This window comes from Myotis davidii, unplaced genomic scaffold (genome assembly GCF_000327345.1).
Source record: "Myotis davidii unplaced genomic scaffold, ASM32734v1 scaffold800, whole genome shotgun sequence".
Lineage (NCBI taxonomy): Eukaryota > Metazoa > Chordata > Mammalia > Chiroptera > Vespertilionidae > Myotis > Myotis davidii.
Genome location: NW_006292343.1, coordinates 800,674 through 823,760, shown reverse-complemented (window position 1 = coordinate 823,760; position 23,087 = coordinate 800,674). Strand labels below are relative to the sequence as shown.

Genomic DNA, 23,087 nt, shown 5'->3' with positions numbered 1-23,087 from the left:
TGAGAGGCAAAAGTAGGTGTACAGCTGTTTGAATGGAAAATAATAGAAGAATAAACTGTGTTTCACGTACTCACAACTGTAAACCTACATTTGTCCCAAGCTAATATGCAAATATAAAGCTACGGCACAGAGCTGGAAATGCAAGGTCTTGCTCATATTGTAATTCTGTTGAACCTTGTGTGATGATGATGATGATGATGATGATGATGATTCATTCACTTATCTAACCAACATTTACTGACCCTCAACTCTGTGCCAGGAGTTATAATAGATGCGCATCCAGGAGTTAACAGCACTGACAGCACACTCTGCCTCGCTGGGCTGGCGTCATGATGGCACAGACCCGCAGTCTAACATCGGAGCCATGTGCCCTCCGCTGCAGAAAGGTTCTGACTCCATTCTCAGCTCACGGTGGACTCGAGAGCCCTCAGTCCCTCTGAATCTCCTTTGAGGCTGGCTAGGTCCTCGCAGTCCTAAGAAGAGGCCATATACCAGCTGGGCTCTCCCAGGCCTTTCTCATCACCCTCCTGTGATGAACACCATAAAAGACAGGCTAGGCCTGGGCTTCACACTTATCCTCCACCTTGGCCCCTCCCCCTGTCGCCTTCACCACAACTGCTGCCCAAGAGAGCCTTCCGGCATCCTCTGCGAAGGCCAAGTTTGCTCAGCAGCATTATCCCCGACTTTCCACCAGAGGTCGCCCTCCCACACAAGCCCAAGCAAACAGAACCAGGATTCGCCTCCTTGGCAGCAGTGACATTATTTTCTTTCTCTATTTTTATCTATTAAAAAGATTTCTTCACAGCCATAACTTAGATCTCTGCACTAAAATGGAGCAACAGGAAGATATAATGGTGCATTTCATTTATGAATGACCTATAATAAATTACTCTGAAGTGTCCCGAGTGCCAGGAGACAGAACGCTTTGTCTGCCCATGGACTGTATTTCACATGCTTTAATTTAGCTGACACATAAAACTCATTTGACATTTTGCAGGTATTTGTGTGGGGCCGGGGAGGAGAGCTGGCGAGCGGGAGGGGACCACTGCGGGGCAGGGCAGGGAGTGGGGGCAGCGAGCAGAGCCAAGGATATCTGGTTCTTGTTGAGGGTTAAGGTATGGAGCCTGGGTAACCCTGGCAACACGAGGTCGTTCCCCAGCAGATTGTTGTCCAAGACGAGCTCCTCCAGGCTCCCGAAGGCGCTCAGTCCTTCCAGTGACCTGCAATGACAAAGGCAACAGGAAAAATGATCCTGCACTAAATCAGGGAGGCCATTATGAGCCGAAATAAATATTTTAACCTTCCCTTTCAGGACTGGGAATAGTTTGGGCTTGGTGCCTGTCAGCAAAGTGAATGACAAGAATTAGTAGCGGGAGCCGGGCGGGGGCGGCGGGGGAGAAGGGGCCGCTGGCACTCACCGCATCCTTCACGCGTTGCCAACATGAAGGATGAGGGTCACTTAGTGAGTAGCCAGGATCCAAAACAAAGGGCTTCAGATGCGGCCTGCAGGATAAATTTGTCAATGTCTTGTGCCTGCAGGCACCCAGCCTAGGCTGACCCTAACCTCCATTCCCAAGATAAATAACTCTGTCACAGTTCACCTTCATTCCCTGGACACAAATTTAAGTTGTCATCCATCATTCCTGCCCAGAAATATCAGACCCGCTTACAATAATAAATATAACTTCAAGTATCATTTCTTAGCGGTTCTCCTCGGCACAGGGGTAGGAAACAGCGAGGAAGCCATCCTTTCTCTCCGCTCGCCGCCTGTGACTTTTTCCTCCTCTGCTTTTTTCCTTCACTAATCACTTAATTTGCTTCTGCCCAGTGTCCCTGTGGCTGTCCCAGGGGCAGGGCACCGAGGAGCAATAATCCCTCCGGTGTGAGGGGCTGCTTCTGCTTCTTTCTTTGATTTCTTTCCCTCTTTCTTTTTGTTTGGGGGGCAGGAGTAGGGAAGGGGTTGGGAGGATTTCTGTTTCAATGCTCCTGGCTTGAAGTTACCGTTTTAATGTATGGAAAGTGGATCCCTCACTTTATTTCTGAAAGAAGTGTCGAGCCCAGCAAGGTAGATGTGGAGGCAGTATGGTTGGGGGTTGGGGGGAGAAGTATCAGAAAAGGAAAAACATCCTTGTTTATACACTTAGCTGAAAGGTTCTCTGGAGGTGGGTTCTAGAATGTTGGGGGCGGCGGTGGTGAGGGGTTGTTGCCGCCTGTGCAGGCCCTGGCGCTCCCAGGCGTTAATTAAAGAAGCCACCGGGCAGGTGAGGGACTTACACAGACACACACGCTCCCAGCTTGGTCACCCGCCAGACCCGAGAGCCGAGCTGAGCTTGCATGGCTGACAGCTGAGCTGCAACGTCAACCGGAGGGCAGACGCGCATGGGATCTCCTGGTGATTCTGCAAAATGTGACGAATCAGGGGGATGCTGTCTGCACTGTTTATTCATCTCCTGGTGGCACGCACATTACAGACCCGCCTGCTGGTGTGAGCAACGCCTGTACCTAGGGTGCAGGTGCGAACTTCAGCTCAAGGGCCATCTCCAGCCATCCACATCTCCCAGTGGATTTCCGCCCTAAGGATTCCCGCCCTGAGGACTCCAGAACAGCCAGTGCTTGGGAGGTGTAACATGCATTGCAAAGAGGTAATTAAATCCCCAGAATTCACTGGGCCCAGAGCTCCACCAGCAGATCCCATCTCTGCCTGACCCTCTGGGCGGTCCCACCCAGGACCCAGCACCCAGACCACGTGTCCTCCTGCAGCCAAACACTACCTGCTCCATGCAGGAGGGAGGGCAAGACCAAACACATTTTGGGTCAAGGGTCAGTGGGGTCATCCTGCCTCATTTCTTCCTCTTCCTTTCTCATGGGCCTCACGTTTCAGGGAGAAAACACGACTCACGCCTGCAGTCAGGACGGGCTGGAATGTTACGCCAACTCCCTATTTCCTCACAGTGTGGGCCTGGGCACGTCAATAGCCACCTGAACAAGGCGCCTTGTTCTGTGTTGATTCCAGCTCATAACATCTCACGGACAGTACGTGAAAGAAGATTAACAAGTTATGTTTTTCTTTTTCTCTTCCTCCTTTCATTCACTGGTTTTTCTGGAAGCCCTGACTTGTGGGGGGAGGCTGTTGAGGATGCAGATGATGGGCAGACCAACCAATGCACAAAGGCGTGCAGTAGGTCCTGCCTCTGCAGGGGCACTCCACGCTTCCCGAAGTCCCTTGCTCCGTGGGGTTAATGAGTGATGATCCCCAAGCGCTTTTCAGAGCCAGGCTGTTTACCAGGAGGGAAGCTGAGGCCGCCTCCCTCCCTCCTGCGGGGGCGCCTTATGGAGGGCTAATAAGTTCTTTGTGCACAACATCGGTTGGGCTCTGGTCAGAGGCAGCATCCAAATGCACATTGTTCCCCAGTTATGTTATGCAAATATAATGCTCAGATCATGAGAATCCGCAAACAGTTGGCAACTGGCAAGCAGAAGAAAGCTCCCTTCCAAAAGCTCCCTTCAGGGGAGGCATAAAACAAAATGACATCACATGACAAGGGACAAAGCCGGGAACACTAGAGGGAGTGCCCACAGAGACCGCCTTCTCTCCGGGTGGCTCGGGGCAGAGCTCAAGACCTGCTTCGGAGTGAGGCTTCAGTGAGGAGTTTGGAGGCTCGGGCTCAAGTCCCCCATCACCTGTCTGGTTTTGAGACTCCCTTTGCCACTTAATGTTATTAGCTGCTCAGTTAAAAGGGAACCATGATGCTGATTAATAAACCCAGGTCCTCCTGCCATCCGTGTGGTGTGATTTAATCAGCTGAATTCGGAGCTGAGGGATTTGGGGCAGGAGGCAGAGAGTGTGGTGAAGGGTAATACTGGAGGGGACGGGGCTTCCGGGGTTCAGCTAGCCTGTGGAGGCCACTAAACCAACACCGGGAAGATGGATTTATGTTTTACATTTTGAAAATTTTACTTTTGTTGTTGTTTTCCAGAAAGGAGACATTATTTGCATCCATTATTGAGCTGATACCCCTGTACACAAGATGCCTGCAAACAGATATGTGCCCTTCCGTAAAATGGCAAGGCTACAGGGCTTCAAGGAGCCACAGATCTATGCTGCTTCATGGGACAGTGACGGTAGCTACAAGGGATAGATGGCAGCACTGTAATTTCTCTGCTCTAACCCTGTGTGTGGACAGCAAAGTGTACCCCAGACCCTGGGGGAAGGGGTGGCTGTCACTCCAGGGTTACTCACCAGCTTAGTTGGCAGTGGCTGCTGATGTCTGAAATGGGGGAGGCGGGGAGCTGGGAAGGAGAGGCAGATCTGTCTGCCCTAGCAAGGGGCAGGAGGGGGAGGGCAAGGCTTTAGCTGCTACCTGGGCACAGCCAGCTGGAGAGAGAGCTTCCCAGCCCAGTCAGGAGACGCTGAGGGCACAGGGAGAGTGTGTGGTCTGGTTTGGGTGGCAGGTGGTTTGCTTGAGAAATCTAATCAGATGCCCAGAAGCGCCTTGCAGGCTGTGTGCCTCCCGCTCCCCCAGCAGGAAAGCTGCCCATTGTCTCACCCACAGGTGCCACCTCAGCAACCCATGTGCAGGGCCCTGGCTGGGCTCCCCCAGGAGCCGCCGCGGCTGCCGGAGGGTCCCAGAGCCTCTTCCAAAGTCATATCAAGATGACAAAACATCACAACGCATTCAGCTCCGGCAGATTCAAACAGAGAGAACTTTTAAGTTTCCACTGTAATTAACCCTATCCTCGTTAAGATAATTATGATCAAGCTTCCTGTCACAGTTAATATCCAGCATCATTGCCTGTGGCTCACACTCTGCCCTCATTAGCTTATGAAAACAGTGGCACTAAACAGGCGGCTGCCACCCTTTCCCGGGGAGGCCAGTGGCTGTGAGGGGCCTTGGGCGGGGCAGCAGGTCCCACAGAAGGGCCAATCTGGAACTGCAATCCCTTCTGCTCCTGTGTGGGCACACACTCAGCAGCCTTCATCCTTTTCCCCAAAGTTAGTCACAGGTCAGAAGGGAGAGGGAGAGGGGCCAGCAGAGCAGGGCTGGTCGATTTGGGGCAGGGGAGCTGCTGATATGGAGCTATTAGCCCTTCCTGCCCCTTACCTCAGCAAAATCCCAGCCAAGAAAATCCCCAGAGGGCACCTCCAGAACCCCTGGCTCAAGATCTGCCAACCTTATTCCTGGGGTAGAGGCTGTGGTAAGAATTAGACCAGTCTGTCCTTAGCTCCCAGCCTGGACCAGGAATGACACTTCTTCCTGGTATGAGCTGGGCAGGGAAAAGGAGACAGCTAATCAGGCCCTAAGATAGACACGTGTCCACAAAGCTGGCCTCATCCAGAACCAAGGGTTAGGATACTCTCAAAACCAGTTAAGAAAATAACATGTCCATTAAGATCTTTACCTGCTTCCTCCACTACATCTACCTAAGTCTCCATAGATGTGTTTTTAACGGAGGAAATGGGAGGCCATGGAAATGGTGGAGGAGCTAATCCCTGTCTGACGCCTAGTCCTCAGCCTCACCACGGGCTTTCTGGGTGATTTCTGTCTGCCCAGCTCCCAAGAAAAAGGGGTCTCAATGTAACCTCCATGAGACCCAGAAAGTCTTCAAACGCACAGTGAGGGCTCAGTATCTCTGCCAACGACTACTCCTCGGCCACAAGCCTGTCAGTTTCTGAGAGCAAAGCTGCCAATGGAATCCCCAGGGCAGGACACAGCACAGGCCCTGGGTGACTGGCCAGGGGCAGTCAGGGCAATCTTTAAATTCACATTATTTCAGAGGCCAGAGGCCTCCCTTCCTGTACCCTGGGGCCAAGTGTCTGAGAACAGGTCGGGGGACATTCGGTGAGCCTGCACCCTCACACCAGTACCGGCTATTAAACTGGTTAAATATACCTGCTGACCAGTTGGTAAAGAATTGCAGCTCTGAGTACCTAGAGTGGCCCTCTCTGTTAACTTGGCCACTGCCTAGAGCCCCAAGACTTCCTCACCATTCACCAACTAAGTGGTTAATGTCCCCCTCTCATTATGGGGCTCCAGGAGCCTGCTCTAGCCAGGATCTTTCAAACTGATAAGTGCAATGGTTAAATAATTTAAACGTTGCCCTTGAGAGAAAAAAATAGCAACTTGCACCCCTCCTCCTCCCTCCAGCATGCCAAGTACTGTGCCTGGCATACAGCAGGTCCTTGGGAAATGTTCCCCAACTGACTTCTATGAGAGGCCATGACCACGGCTACAGGCCAAGACAGGCCATACAGAACCATCCATGTGGGATGCAAAGGGGAGCAAAGAGCAGAGCTGTGATGCAGCTGCTCATGTTCCAGACAAGGGCCAGGGGCGCACAGGTGTCTTTAGAAAGGCTAGTCATCAACACCATGAGAGCTACTCTTTCCTCCATCACCAAACTCTTTCCATAGCATATTTAAATGCATATATATATACATAGGCACACACACATACACACACAGTAACGTACTCAATGTAGTGATATACTATAGCATATTACCATACAGTGTACTATAGGTACAGTTGGCTCTATGTATTTTCTACATCTTTTTCTGTCATTCAGGTCACATAGCCAGGGATATATGTACAAATAATAATATAAATCAAATAGTCTATATGGTAACGATATCAATAGTGGTGGAAGTGTCTTTTAAAAATAGAAGAATACAGAAAAGGCTCTGGGTGCTATAAAACAGTGTGTACCGACATGGTATATGCTGCCAGTGTATCACATGGAATTTCAGTCACCCCCAAAGCCCTATTGCTTCCTCGTCAGGATGGAGGAACCCCGATCTACAGAGAATAAAATTCATAAGAGAGCTGAATCTAAGACCAGTTAAAAATGTAAGATAGTAAATGAGGCATTTTTTAACTTTAAGTGGCATCAAGTCTGAGGCCATTGTGCACCACACCCAGTAATACCAAGAAAACTGTTAAGTGCGGTGCTAGGGAACCAGGGAGAAGGAGGGAGGAGCTAGAAGCCCAGAAATGGGCACTGGCTGTTCCAGTGATTTGAGAAGGTAGGTGACATTCTTCAAACTTTGGATTCATATGTTTATCAACTTGTCTACGTGAAACTGTGGTCGGATTATGCCTCGGGGAAACTGGTATATGTTTGCCTTCAGACAATGTAAATCATGCATCTGATCACGTTACCCTTTTTACTTTTGCTTCCAGTAAGCTCACAGCCAAACTATGACCCGACTGTGAAAAGGTCTCTACATCTGCTTTTTAACTTCACTGTTGAGGCTTATAATTTTTATAGTCTTGATGTTTCATTTGTCTGTGGTTTTGTTTTATTAATTCTGATAAGCTTTAGCTCAAATCCTTTGTAGAATGAGTTAATACAGATATCAACTGAATATAGCACAGATTCTCAAACAGGCAATTTCTGTGCATTAAGGACAAGTCCTGTGAGACCAGCTATTAATGTGGACAGTTGACTAGGAATAAAGATATATATTGTATCCAGAATTCAAAATGGCTCTGAAAATACTTCTAATGATATTCTTATGACAAGAGAGCAAAACGTGGGCTAGAAAATGATAAATTTAGGTAAGGTTTTGTAACTGGTTCAAACATATACACGAAGAACATTAATGAACGGCTCAGCTTGCTCTGAGGGAAGGTTCTGGGGACTTTGATTCTGAATTTTGCCAATACCTTGGTAAGGCCAAGTTGATCACATGTATGGAGGCCAGAACCCTGGAAAGATGCTCAGGAGGATATAGTAGATAAAAAATGATCCTGTTGGAATCAGCCCATTATTTCAGCCCAAATAAGATGATATTTTGTGTCTAATGTAAAGACTTAAATGTAGATTTAAAGTTCCACTACCTAAAAAGTTAAAAGGAAAATGAAAACTAGGGAAAACATTTGCAATCTCTCTGATAGACTAAAGTTTAACATCCTTAATATGCAAAGAGTTTTTGAAAATCATTAAGGAAAATCCTAAACAAAAATGATCAAAAGAGATGGACAGAAAATACACAAGGGATGAATAAGGTCAATAATGGAAAAGTGGGTAAAACTTCAGCTTCTCTGGGAATCGAAAATATTCTGATTAAATAAGAGATTTTCACTTAACTAGCAAATACACTGTTTTCTTAAATCTTAACATAGTCTTGTCAAAAGTTGAAGATACTAGACTAATACAATATTAATAGGGAGTGAAACTGTTATAACCATTTTGAATGGCAATGTAATTAAAAGCCTTTAAATTATCACCTTTTTAATACAATAATTCTAAGAATTTATTCAGTAATATAAATGTTATATACTTTTTATAAGTGTGCATGTTTAAGTATGTTCATTACAGCATTATTTATAGCAAATTATAAACAAGTCTAAATTTCAAGTGATAGATGAATGATCAAATACAGCTCAATATCTGTAAAATGAAATACCATGCAGCAATTAAAAATGATAGTGTAGCCTGACCTGTGTGGCTCAGTGGTTGAGCATTGACCGATGAACCAGGAGATCAAGGTTTGATTCCGGTTCAGGGCACATGCCCAGGGTGCGAGCTTGATCCCCAGTAGGGGGTGTGCGGGAAGCAGCTGATCCAGGATTCTCTCTCATTGATGTTTCCATCTTTCTCTCCGTCTCCATTGCTCTCTCTCTGAAGTCAATAAAAACATATTTTTAAAAAATGACAGTGTAGATAGATGTCTACTGATCCAGCAAAGTTCCCATGCTATCTAAGCACCTAAAATTAAGTTATAATATATATAGCACACATACTCATGCATGGAAATTAAAAGGCATCTGTGTGATCCCCCTGCATTCTCCACATAAATTTTAATTTGTACCATAGTTTACATGTTGATGGTTAAAAGTCATTAAAGTAAACAGTCATTAAACATCTTTGTTATAACACACCATCATGTATATAGCAACTTTATGACAATTCTGTACACACATACACAAATACCCTTTAAGGTATATGTAAACATACATATCTACATATTTATCTATCAATGGATGTATCCAGGATATATACCTCTAACCCCTGAGTAATGGCCTTCTAGGGTTTTCTTTCTCTTTTACAGTTTTCACTAGTTACTAGATTTTCTATTATGCATAAGTATTTTATAATCAGGAAAAACTCTGGTAAATATTACTTTTAAGTAGAACCCCCAAACACGAGATGGATGGGCCCTGGATAAAGACCAGTGGTGTGAAGAGGGCTTAGTGTGAATCACCAGAATGGCGCTGCCCTGATCCTTGTCCACCACAGAAGCTACCCTGACCCTCATCCGCTCTACTGGCCCTTGAGTCACTCTACCTGGAGCTTTGTTTCAATCCTGCTTGCCACACTCAGAGGGGCATCAGCACTCACAAACACCATGGAGAACAACTATGTGGTCAAGGACATAAGAAACTGTGATGAGATAGTCAAGATTATTTAACCAGGAGCAGGGGACACTCGGTTGTCTCAATGTACTAAGTCTATGGCATTCCAGATGGCAGAATGATAAAAAAAAAAATAGGAGGAAAATTATGTGAGTTGGAAGGAGAGGTCTTAATTTTTTTAAACTTTCAAAAATAGAGAGCTATTCGCCAAAAGACGAAGCTATCTTATGAGACACTATACATATTTGACAAGAGACTAGAGTCATGGAGAATGTGTAGAGGGAATTTCTGCATAGAGTAGAAGATTCAGTGACCTCTAATATTCTATCCAGATACTGTGCTTATATGACTGGAGCTCCTTCCTCTAAACATAGTTTACAAGGGCTGCCAGAGCTGCTGGTTCCCCGCCAGAGGGTCCCTTAGGACTCAGCCTGGTGGAAGGAGGGCAGCGGACAGTTCTAGCTCTGCCATTCCCCATCACACCAAACTCAGCACCTTCTTTTGATCTTGTAGCTGGGACTGTGCAATGCCTCTTTAATGCTTCCTAACTATGGAGACATCCCCACAATTAAGACAGCATATATCAACACACTGGCCTCTTATAACCTGCAAACTAGATGCCAAAGCCAGAGCTCTATTTGTGTGAAATATGCTCTATCATGGTTTTTGTCACAGAATCATAGATTTTGAGTCCTAGGGAAATTTTAGGGTGCTCCATCCTCCATTTCACAGAGGTGACCAATGCTCAGAGAAGTAAGTGACTTATCTGAAACCATGCACAGGGCCAAACCATATCTAAAACATTTGGACATATAGTGCAGTGTTTTCTCAACTACACGATGCTAAACTACCTCTAAATAATTTCTCGTTGAGGTATGGAAATGGAAATTCACCACTGTTGTATCCTTTATCCAAATTCTGGTAGCTTTGTAATCCATTCATCTTATGTCCTCAGTTTTAATGATCAAGTTAGATGCTCTTCCAATTATTTTGCCTTTCTATGTATAATGACTTTATAACCCTCCTAGAACAATACACTAAAGAACTCAGTCTTAATGTCTTGTTTTTATTTTTAATGTGGCCTTCATGAGATTAACTATTCATTAGGTAGAGCTGAGATGAAATTTACCAGTAATGGTCCCCTTGGCATGTACCTCTATTCTTACTCATTCATTCATTTACAAAACTGTATTGAGTTTCAACACTGTGCCCAGTATTTCGCTAGTCTCTGGAGCTAAAAGATGACTGTGGCATGGTCCTCTACTGTTGAGTACCAGATACAGACAGGGAAGCAGAACCAGGTAACGCAGGGCAATAGGCTAGATTAGAGCGATGAGCACTGCTTGGAAAGTCGAGAGTGAGAGAAGTCTTCAAAGAGAAGATGTGCTTGCGCTAAGTGTCAGTTCAATTAAATTTTAATCTTTTGCACAATCTACTTATATTTATGCACAATTTGGTGGTGAAGGAACTTAAGAAGAGTGCCTTGATCCTGGTAGTCAAGTAACCAACGTTTATAAAAGCGAACTTAGCCCCAGAAAACATGTTTCCCATATTCACTTCCAGGATGGCAGGCTCTCAGTGAGCACCCGCATCTGGGGATGTGGGAGATGCCCATGTCATGGCATCTGCTCCCAATGGGCTTACCATCTACAGGAAGAGAGAACAACGTTGGACTTGACATAAGGAAAAATCATACAGGACCGTATATCATTAATTAGTGTGACCACGATGGGCCCTCAAAAAAAATGAGGGCTCTGGTGGTCACCTTTTGGCCCACCCTCCTGTGTTGTCCTGGAGTTATTTCAGCAAGTGAGTCCCTAAGGTTAGAGAGATGGGAAACCGGGTACCCTTCCTACAAACACACTGGATACCTTCACGTCTCTTTCCCATCACTCTGCCCATCTGGCTGTCCTCCTGTCCTCTCAGTGAATCTTGCCTGCATTTTCCCACCCTGGTGACAGGCTTTGACTTTGTCTCTACAATTATTTTGATTCACGGCTTGAGATTTTTACAAAACCACACATGCGCGCATGGAGCCTGTGGCCTCGGGATCTTGTTTGTTTTTAAGAGTCTAAAGAGTGAGTTTGTTTGGCGGGTTCTATAAATGGAGGTTTTCTTTACTGGGGGATGTAAGGGGCGGACATGGTGTGCTGCAGCCGCGGTATGTGTGCATGTCGCCATGGGGCAGAACTCAGCGCCTGGTGGGCGAGGCTCCCACAGCCATTGGGCAAACATATGCTGGGCCAAGAACACGGCTCTTCAACCTCATGAACTGTTTGCTTGAAAGATAACAGTGTCTCTTCCACACAAGCCTTTCACCACCCTCCATACAGGGAATTTTTAATTCAACAGATGGTGTCTACTCATTGCAAACCAACCAGAAAAGGAGACATTTACATGGCTGGGCCTCAAGGCCCTCGGGACGCAGAGGGGCCCTAATCAAATACTTGCCCAAAGACCAGCTCCCCATGGGCAGGGCCTCCTGGAATGGAAGCAGGCCAGGAAAACCAGCAAAACGTGCCAACTGCTGATTCTGTGAGGTCCCAGTTGGCTGAAAAAGGTGAAAACATGTTTTCTGCCCCAGACTACAAGATAGCTTTATATCTCCTGCAGGAAAGAAGGCCCTGGGAGATATGGTGACCTCCAAAAGTGTCTTGCTCTTGGAGCCATTTTTCTTCTTTCCAAACAGCCCTACCTCTGTGCTTTGGAAAACCTTTCAAAGAACAATGCTGTCAGGTTTGTAGTCCGTTTCATATAATGGCACATTCTGGGCCCAGAGGACTAGCATCTAACAGAAGTAACAATGCTAGGGACAAAGAGGAGGGATCAAACAATTCCAGATGGGTAGAGTGATAAACAAGAGATTTTCTAAGGCTCAACGGAGGTTCTTTCATCCTCGTCTGCCTCTCTGTTTATTTGATTGATGCTTTGGGGGTAGAACGTCATGGTGGTGTTTTCACAGGGGATGTGGTGTTCTGATGGAGACTATCTTGTCAACTCAGTGAAGAGAAACACCAATGCAGTTAGTAGACACACAAAGTAGAAACACTAAATATGGGGATACTAGCTCTGTTTGCAAGTCCTGTACGCGCTGTGAGACTTTGGAAAAATAATACCTCTCAGGTTTAATTTTCTAATCTATCTAATCTAATAGCAGGACAATCCCTAACCAGTACACTTTGCAGAAATTGGAAGGAGGGTGGCATGAGATAAGGTATGTGAAAACACACCTAGGTAAATATAAGGATTGGTGATATTTGAAATATTAAAAAACAAACAAAAAATGTGCATATCTTATTTTTTAAAGAGGAACTGGTTACCTCAGAAAGGGGAGCAAGTAGCTAGAGTTCCAAAAAAAATACTGCTATATATTCAGGATTATCCAATGACATGCAGAAATGGCAGCTTGGGAGACCCTCTGTCTGAAGAATGACCAGGGACCTTAGTCACTAGCTTCCTGCGATGCTTTAGTCAAGTCCTTGCCTTGTTCTAAGCTTTACTTTACTCTTTCATAATTTGGGGAGGTGGAGTCAATTATTTCATAAATTTCTTCCTTTTTATCCTTCTCTGCTCTAACGTGGATTAAGGGAGGAAATACTCCCCAAACATTCCAATGTTTTATCATTGCCCTAATCATGACATCATTCAATAAAAAGTTCAGTGTAAATGTGGCAGGCCATTACAGCCTTCATATAGCCAAAAATATGGAGTTTGGAGGGCAGGTTTGGGGGAGAGTTCCAAGTCTCAAGTATAAAATCTGACTAATAAAAAAGATCTGGGGGGTGTGGAGGGGAGTTGGGGGAGAAAAAATTCTCTCCTACCTCCCATGTTTTTTCAACTTTCATCCTGGACTAGGGAGTGACAGGCAAAGTGACATGGTGCTCAGAGGGCAAAAGATAAATGTTTGATGAATTAGCCACTGGTAGGAAAGTGATGGGCTTTGTATGCGCATAATGGCCAAGCTGCCTCCCCATGCCGATCGCCTGCCAAGATAAGAAGCCATAATGAATGGAACTTGAGATGCCCTGGACAGAGCTGTTTTAATTTGACTGGTTTTAATAAAATTAACTTTAAAAGGAAGAAGATAATGGCAGAACGAAGAGGACAGAGATTTGCAGAGACCAAAAAGGCTGAGAATGACATATCCAGAGTGGAAACTAGCCATTGGTTTTTCCATTCACTGTGCTGGTCAAGTCAGCTTTATTTCTTTATATCTGCAAGTCATTAAAAACCCTGTATGTACCCAGTATTGTGCAGAGACACTTGAGATATGGAAAGTAAATGGCCTGGTTGAATGGAAAAGTTTCCCAATAAGCATTCATTCATTCATTCATATATTCATTCATTCATTCATTCATTCATATATTCATTCATTATTCATTCATTCATTCATATATTCATTCATTTCCATTCATTAAGCAAATATTTTCTGAGCATCCCCTACTCAGGCAGTCATTTATTCATTCATATATTCATTCATTATTCATTCATTCATTCATTCATATATTCATTCATTATTCATCCATTCATTCATTCATTATTCATTCATTCATTCATATATTCATTCATTATTCATCCATTCATTCATTCATTATTCATTCATTCATTCATATATTCATTCATTCATTCATATATTCATTCACTCATCCTCCTTAAGCAAATATTTTCTGAGCATCCCCTACTCAGGCCTATGGTGAAGGAAACTGGCCTGCTCCCACCCGCAAGGAGCCTGCTGAGCAAGGCTTTTATACAGCAAAGTAAGGAATATGCTCTTGGTCCAAGAAGTTCCTACCCTGTTACGTGCACATCCTTGGACTCACCCCCTCCAGCTAATTTACTACTTCCATACGCACTCCCTGATTTGGGTCTCCTGGCCCTACATTCGCATGTAACTTCGCTGAGTTTACTAGATCATCTCCATCGGAACAACCCATCCCTCGTGAAAACACCACAATGACATTCTACTGCCAAGAGCAGCCATCAGCTAACCAGAGGCAGAGAAGAGGAAAAAGGCTCTGTCTGGTTCTAGGAAAACTGTGAATAAAATACCTTGCAGACCCTGTTTTTCTCCCATACACAAGACTGAGGGCTGCAACAGATGATTTGCTCCACCTTTTGACTAACGTTTGCTTGAGGTCTTGTATGGATCAGACAGTCTGACAGGCCTGGGAGAATAAATATGGTTAAGACATCATCCTGGCCTCAGGGGGCTGAAAGCCCGTGAAACAAGTGCAAAACACAGTGAGCTTCCAGCGCCCCTCTGCCTTCAAGTGCCCATGGAAGATCTCTAGGACCCCTTCTACCATCCAAATGTCCTAAGGTGAGTGTCCTACCCTTCTCCACACTTGTTTGACTTTTAAGACAAAGTCCTGAATGACAAAGAAGTTTGGTGATCCATGCATTCTAATGATTACCTTCTATGATACCCTGCAGTTTCCTGAAATTAGAAGGAAGAATCCTTTGCAAAATGCAACATTAAAAATAACACATCCCCCAGCTCCTTCCTCGGAGGGTACACAGTTTTCCATGAGTGATAAAGGCGAGTCACTCATTACTAAACAGCTCAGCAAGGCTCACACTATTCGAGAATATAAAGTTTTATGAGCGGGTCTCTCCTCTCTCTGGGTGAGAAAGTGAGTGAGAGAGAAAGCTGGAGAGGTCTGGCTCAGGCGTCCAGGGTGAATTATAGACTGCCGCTCAAGATTCACAGCTCCTCGTGGTAGGAGGTTAATATTCTCACATGTCATTAGGTCTGCTGGCTCTCCTGATGGCTCATTGAAGCAGGCAGCAAATTATTTCCTCATGCTGCAGAGGACAGCACACTTCAAAGCCAGGGAACTCGGGTCAGGACAGGCCTCCGGTGGATTAATGACTTGGGATCACCAGGGTTGTCTATAGGTAAGAATAGGCCTGAAGCTTCTGACAAAGCTAAGTTTTTGATCCGTCTTGACCTGGCTTTTAAGCCAGACCTCTCGATTTATTCCTATCATCTTCTAAGACCTGTGAGAAGACTGGGTAACTTGTCTGGTCATTTTATCTCCACTTGAAAAGCCTCCACCTGCTTTCTGCTGTTGAAAATCACACCCATAGTTCCAGGTGAAGTATAAATCTACCTCCTCAGATGAGACTTCTAAGCTTGCCCCAAACTTGGCTGTCCGACCGTGCCTAGACTCAATGCCCAATGGGCTTCTCCTTGAACACTCCTTCCATCACTGGTCCACAGTCTTGGTCTGTTCTCCTATTGTCCCTGATGTGTTCCTCTTGTCTCCTTGACAACTAAGTTACATGACTTCCAGCCCAATGGGTTACATCTCTTTGCATCTCCCATAGTGATAGCTAAGTACCTACCTGCCCTGGGTGCAGGCCAAGACCCTGAACGTGTCTCCTTTCCATAGGAAATGTCCAAGAAGAGCTGCATAAATGTTCATAATTCAGGCTCATTACAATATTTGTGCATAGGAAGCTTTGAAAATAACATTTTAAAGATAAAATTAGGGAAGAGTGGTAAGAGGAATAAGACACAGGAAGTTGTGAGAAAACTTAAGGTTATCCCTCGTCCAGCAGAACTGTTAAGTAAATGTGTGCCACACAAATGCTCAGCACAGTCTACTTGGTTTTCTCAGTTGGAGGTTTTCTGAACAGCGGGAAGGCTCTCATTGGAGGCCTGCTGTTGCAAGCAGTTGGTGGGGGTCACCAGGAGAACCCGAGCACACACTCCTCCCAGGCCACCCCCAGGCCCCACACCAGGGGTCCCTGAGTGTGTGGCACAGCCTCAGGGGCCGGGGAGGAAATCTTGTCCAGTGGTATGGATGAGTCTGACTGGACTCCCAAATGTTTTCTCTCCTTCAAAGTTTGGTGCCCACACCAGGGTGGAGGGGGGATAATTAGCACTAAATATTAGGAAGCCCCCACCCCCGTTTCACACCTGGATGTGCAAATAAAAGTTTGAGAAAGCTCTTGGTAAAGGAGAAAGCATCCAGGAAATGTGCAGGGTGCTCATCGCTGGTCCAATCCTGTTTTCTTTCCTCAATATACTCACCTCAACAGTGTCTCTTCTACTTCCTGTCCCTCCCTCCCTATCACTCTCCTCAGCATTCATGCTTCATTCCCTTGAAAATTCCTTTACTGTCTTTTATATAACAAGTGTTCCATAACAAGTGCAAGGACAACAAATAAGAGCACATGCATATACCCACGTACCAAGTATCTACATACATGTAAAGCAGACAGCTGAGAGGTCAGACCGGTGACCCCCCACTGCCACCGGGTTCAGTCTGGGTCACATCCCAAATGCCACGCTCTCTGGTGGCAGCCATAGGACTAGGCAGTCCTTCTCAGCTCACTGAGCATCTGGTGAGACTTCAAGGGAAGACCCCTGGCCCAAGTGTCAACGGACTGGACACCAGTTCCAGCTCACAGGACTCCCTGTGTGAGCAGAGCCTTCCCTCCCCCTCCTCCAACAGTGTCTGAAATGCTGCCTGTTGACCACCTGTGTCAGAATTCCCTGAGACACTTATGAAAAATTCAGATGCCAGGGTCCACCCTGACCTACACATCAGGCTCTTAGGGGTGGGGTCTGGAGAGCTATAGTCAATTCCCTGCATCTGTGTATACACAAGAGTGAGAACCACTGAGTGTCCCCAATGCAAACAGGGACCAGGCAGGTGACATGCTGTATTTCAGTGAATCAGGGTACATCAAGTACAGACACACAGTTATTTTATGTACTAGTAAGAGAGAAAAACCACTGTCAATTAAAAATGACCAATGCTTTTCTGCCTTAAAATGCTTCAGGAATCCTCTCCACTTTTTTTTTTTTTGTATCCTTCTTGCTGCTTTACAAGAAACAATGAATCAAGGTCATACTCCAACAACAAATATTTGCTTTATAATATCAAGTTTATGCCCTTTATGTATACACGCTAATTTTGTCCTTTGATGCCAAATCACAGTGAATTCTGTAACGGCAAGTGAAATGTCAAAAGCATGTATAAGTGACAACAGTGAGAACCAGAAACAGTAGGCATGCTCTCGGACAACAACACCACCACGACTGACCCCAGGACAAGAGAAGCCATCAATTTTGAGATGAATTCAGGAACGTAAAATGTAAAAAAATGTACATCTTGGAATTGTTGAAATACAGACAAGGCCAGTAAGACAATAGGGAGTGAGGAGGAGTGAGGAAATCTGAGGACCCAGGGCATCCAAGTCAGTCCTAATGTCACCCACACATAGGGAAGGGCTGCCGGCCACGGGTAGGATGAACATACGATTTGCTCTCTAAACTGGGGCACCTCCTGGAGTAAAAGGGACACAATTATTGGTTGTGCCAGGAACACAGGCTTTAACTGTAACTGCCCTGGATGAACCAGGATGGAACCTGCCCCGTTTGTGAGCCAGCAGACGGGAAACCTGGGCAACGTGATCTCTGACGTTCTCATCTGCAGCACCAGGCACCTGGGGGAGCTCCCTTTCACTCCGTCTTTCAAAATCCCTGGAGGTCTGACAGCTTTTATGCCTCAGACCAGTGGTTCTCAACCTTCCTAAGGCCATGACCCTTTAATACAGCTCCTCATGTTGTGGTGACCCCCAACCATAAAATTATTTTCGTTGCTACTTCATAACTGTAATTTTGCTAGTTATGAATCATAATGTAAATATCTGATATGCAGGATGTGTTTTCATTGTTACAAATTGAACATAAGTAAAGCATAGTGATTAATCAGAAAAACAATATGTAATTATATATGTGTTTTCCGATGGTCTTAGGCGACCCCTGTGAAAAGGTTTTTCGACCCCCAAAGGGGTCGCGGCCCACAGGTTGTGAACCGGTTCCTCAGGCAGTTCCCCTGACCCTCCACAACTACCTCGCCTTTCCCCATAAGTGCCCCCTCCTGATATGAGGGTCTGTGCCTCCTCCTGAGAGGACCCCATGAGCCCCACACAGACCCCTACAAGTGTTTGATGGGATTCAGTCAGCAATTCCCCACCAGGGATGGTTTTACCCTTTAGAGGACAGTAGGAAAAGTCAGGCTGGAGCTATTTTTTACTGTCCTGACTGTGTGGAGTGCTGGCATCAGTGGGGGGAGGCCAGGTGTGCTGCAGTATCCAGGACAGGCCCCCCAACGAAAGCCATCTGACCACAAGTCGTTAGTGGCAAGACAGAGAGGCCCTAAATTAGATGAAGATACTGCCTTTTCTCTACCTACCAGGGGGCAAGCCTCTCGCCTTCCTTCCAGCTCTCATGGGGTCCCCGCAAGCCCTCCTCCACAGCTGCTGAGGGTCACAGCAGAACCCTGCAGCCCACCCGTGACTAGGAGGGAACTCCACAGTGGCAGCGAGGAAGCACAGCTGTCGGTCTCCACGTGGAAAGTGATAGAACTTTTCCAGTTTCACGGGAGCCGACAAGATTGACAGACTGCGGGACTTTTCCGTCACCAGCATCACTGGCAAAGGGAGTGACAGCAAACATAACGAGTGAGTTGGAAACTGCAGCTCTCGTTAGCGCTCAGAGGCCCCGAACTCCCACAGATGTGTGCACTCTGGGAAGGTGTGTCTGCTTCTTGGGGGCCAGGACAGTCCACGCAGAATGGGCTTCTCCCACGCTGGAAACGGGAGCCCTCAGGCATTTCAGCTTTGCCCCTGTGCAGTCACCTGAGCTGGGCACAGAAGTCCCCTCCACACTCCTGCTGGACTCCCTTTTTCCAAGGGGCGGCAGCAAGCCTCCTGGAAGGACCACAGGAAGACATCGTCCACATCCCTTAGAGCAGCGGTTCTCAACCTGTGGGTCGCGACTCCTTTGGGGGTCGAACGATCCTTTCACAGGGGTCGCCTAAGACCATCAGAAAACACATATATAATTACATATTGTTTTTCTGATTAATCACTATGCTTTAATTATGTTCAATTTGTAACAATGAAATTGGGGGTCAACACAACATGAGGAACTGTATTAAAGGGTCGCGGCATTAGGAAGGTTGAGAACCACTGCCTTAGAGACTTGGAATCCTAAAGGTAAGGGCAGACCAGGGCAGAATGTGGGGCCACCAGACAAAAGGGCACTGGGATTCAGGACCAAGGATAGGAGTTGAGGTGCAAGGGCATTGCATCCTGTATTAGTTTCCTATGGCTGCTGTAACAAAATAGCACACACAGGGTGGCTGGCAGCAACAGACATCTGCCCCACAGTTCTGGACCAGAAATTAAGCTGTCAGCTGGGCTGTGTTCCCTAGGGAGGCACTAGGGATGGAACTCCAGGTCTCAACCCTAGCATTTGCCTGTGTGTGTGTCCGTCTCTTCACAGGGCCTCCTATCTAATAAAAGAGAAACATGGTAATTAGCGTACGACCACTACCCTTCCCATTGGCTAATCAGGGAAATATGCAAATTAACTGCCAGCCAAGATGGCGGCCGGCCACCAGGCAGCTTGAAACTAACATGAGGCTTGCTTGCTTCAGTGACGGAGGACTCCAACGTTCCTCACCTGCCACTGCAGGTCTCTGAGCTGCAACTCTAAGCAACTATCTAACAAAGATAGAAGCTAAACAAAACCCCAGAACCCTGCTGTAGTCTGCCAGGCTTCAGCCAGCAGGATCGCAACATTGTAAGCAAAGGCCGGAACCCTACTTTCAGCAGGGGAGGCCTAAGAGCTGGAGCCAAGCCTCAAAGCTAAAGCTGGCCCAGAATAAAAAAAAGAGAAGGAAAAAAGCAGCAGTTGGGAGCGTCATTCACCCCCAGCCTGAAACCAGCCCTCAGCCCCTCACCCAGACTGGCCAGGCACCCCAGGGGGGACCCCCACCCTGATCCAGGACACTCTTCAGGGCAAACTAGCCAGCACCCACTCATGCACCAGGCCTCTACCCTATATAGTAAAAGGGTAATATGCCTCCCAGCACTGGGATCAGCGGAGCCGTGAGGCCTCCCGGCACCGGGATCCGTGTGACAGGGGGCAGTGCCCCAACCCCCTGATTGGCCCTGCTCTGTGTGTGACAGGGGGCGGCGCCACAACCTCCCCATCAACCCTGCCTTGAGTGTGACAGGGGACGGTGCCCCAACCTCCCAATCGGCCCTACCCTGAGTGTGACTGAGGGTGGCATCGCAACCTCCCGATCCGCCCTGCTCTGTGCATGACAGGGGAAGGAGCCCCAACCCCCCAATCGGCCCTGCTCTGAGCCCGACCAGGGACTGCACCTAGGGATTGGGCCTGCCCTCTGCAACCCGGGAGCAGGCCTCAGCCAGCAGGTCGTTATCTCCTGAGGGGTCCCAGACTGCGAGAGGGCACAGGCCGGGCTGAGGGACTGCCCCCCCCCCCGAGTGCACAAATTTTTGTGCACTGGGCCTCTCGTTCTTTTTATAAGGACATCAGTCATCTCAGATTAGCAGCCTGCCCTACTCCAGTATAATCTCACTTTAACTTAACTAATTACATCTACAACATGCCTATGTCCACAAAAGGTCACACTCAGATGTACTGGGAATTAGGAATTCAACATGTGAGTGTGTGTGTGTGTGTGTGTGTGTGTGTATTGGAGAGGGGGGGGGGGGGGCAGGGGGGGGGGGGGGCACAATTCAACCTAAAACCTCCTAAATGACTTTTCATTCCATGAAGGGTACCAAAGTCCTCATTGGTGTCCAAATAAGTATTATTATGAGGAGGAGACACCATGAGCAGCTCTTTGAGTGAGGCTCTGAGAACTCTGAATCATAAGTACAGCCCGGTGGTCAGCCCCAGCTTCCTTGAACCATATTCATTTTCACTCTTCTTTCCCAAAACATAGCCTCTTTTCCCTGGTTTATCACAACCATCATGCAGAATATTTTTTAAAAAGCACATGTTTATGTAAACCTCCCATTTGCCTCCACCTTCCTTCTCCGGGACAGGGCATGAGCCTAGAGGAAGTGAGTAATGCTGGCGAGAAGCTGACATTCAGTAACGGTGTGTTCCTTTTCTTTACCCTCCAGCTCCAATGACATATCTCAAGACCAAGGTATTACAGAAGGGGACCTTAAGTCTCCATTTAGGAAACTATGGCTCTCAAAACAGAATTTTAAAATTCTAGCTTCCTAATCCTTGACCAAAATTAGGAACAGGCAGAACGGTAATGGCTGCTGACACCAAAAGGAAACAGACTGAAAACCAAAACAAAACCACCTGCCAAACTCAATAAATAAACCAAAGCTGATAGATCTAAGTACATTGGGGCACTCAGTATAGGGCAATCAGCCCTTCAGTGGCCATCAGAAATCATGGTCATGGTAAGAAATCAATATCATCAAAGGTAAAGTCAACATATGTTTAAAGAGACCATCCACTGCAGTTGCTTGTATCTGAAGTATTAGAGAATCGCTGCATTTGAATTGTTTATCATTCTTAAGGAGAGACAAGTTGTCAACATGTGGAAATTAAACAATACAAGAGTCAAGGAGTAACTCAAGATAACAAGGTAACTGTCACAATGCCATTTATGATTATATGCCAATACATGAAATAGAAAATAAGTGCTACAAGAACTCAGAGGGAGTGATCACTTTAAGCTGGAAGTCCAGGAATGATCCTTTCAGAGATGTAGAGTCTGAGCTGAAACTTGGAGATCAGGAAAGCACTCTTGGTATAGTCCAGTGATGGCGAACCTATATAACACGCGTGTCAGAGGTGACACGTGAACTCATCTTTTTTTTTGGTTGATTTGTATTTGTTAAATGGCATTTAAACATATAAAATAAATATCAAAAATATAAATCTGCTGAAACCGGTTTGGCTCAGTGGATAGAGCGTCGGCTTGCGGACTGAGGGGTCCCGGGTTCGATTTCGGTCAAGGGCATGTGCCTGGGTTGCGGGCACATCCCCAGTGGGAGGTGTGCAGGAGGCAGCTGATCGATGTTTCTCTCTCATCGATGTTTCTAACTCTCTATCTCTCTCCCTTCCTCTCTGTAAAAAATCAATAAAATATATTTTTAAAAAAATATAAATCTTTGTTTTACTATGGTTGCAAATATCAAAAAATTTCTATATGTGCACCAGAATTAAGTTAGGGTTTTTCAAAATGCTGGCACGCCGAGCTCAAAATGTCTGCCATCACTGGTATAGTCTCTTTGAGAAAACAGAGAAGGGGGTAATAGAAGTTTTAGCAATGTTTCATTTTGCAATGATTCATGTAATTTAATCATTAAAGACAATGAGTAAAATGTGCTGAAGTTTAATATCTCATTCTCAAAAACTGTGAGAATGATGGAATGTTATGATCGACAGTCAATGGTGTGGGGGCAGCTTCTACGATGCCCCTAATCATCCCTCCCTGCTGACATCCATGTCCTTATGGAGTCCCCTCCACTCGAGTGTGGGCTGGACCTAATGACTTGCTGCTAATAAATAAAATAGTACAAAGGGATGGGGTCTCACTTCCACGATAAGGTTACAAAAGGACTGGGGCTTCTGTCTTGCTGGACTTCTCTTTTTTGCTCACTTCCCTGAAAGTTAGCGATCATTATGAGCTCCCCTATGAGGAGGCCCATGTGGCAATGAACCAAGGGAGGCCTCTGACCAAGGGCCAGCAAGGAACAGAGGCTTTCATCCAACATCCTGTGAAGAACTGAATCCCACCAACAACCACGTGCAAATGGGTCCTTGGAAACGGATCCTCCCCAGTTGAGCCCTGAGAAGGTTACAGCCCTGTTCAGCACCTTAACTGCAGCCTGTGAGAGACCCTGAGTTGAGCCACATTCCTGGCC

The 23,087-nt window shown here is 46.3% G+C and overlaps 1 protein-coding gene across 1 annotated transcript in view; it reads right to left on the bottom strand.

The window, feature by feature from the left end:
• Positions 1 to 23,087, bottom strand: part of LOC102752185 (chromosome unknown open reading frame, human C10orf11) — a 589,738-nt gene that overhangs the window by 17,935 nt on the left and 548,716 nt on the right. Inside the window, exon 3 of the mRNA XM_015565367.1 lies at positions 1,094 to 1,220. Within this exon, the coding sequence (XP_015420853.1) occupies positions 1,094 to 1,220 (127 nt within the window). The remainder of the gene's footprint in view (positions 1 to 1,093; positions 1,221 to 23,087) is intronic.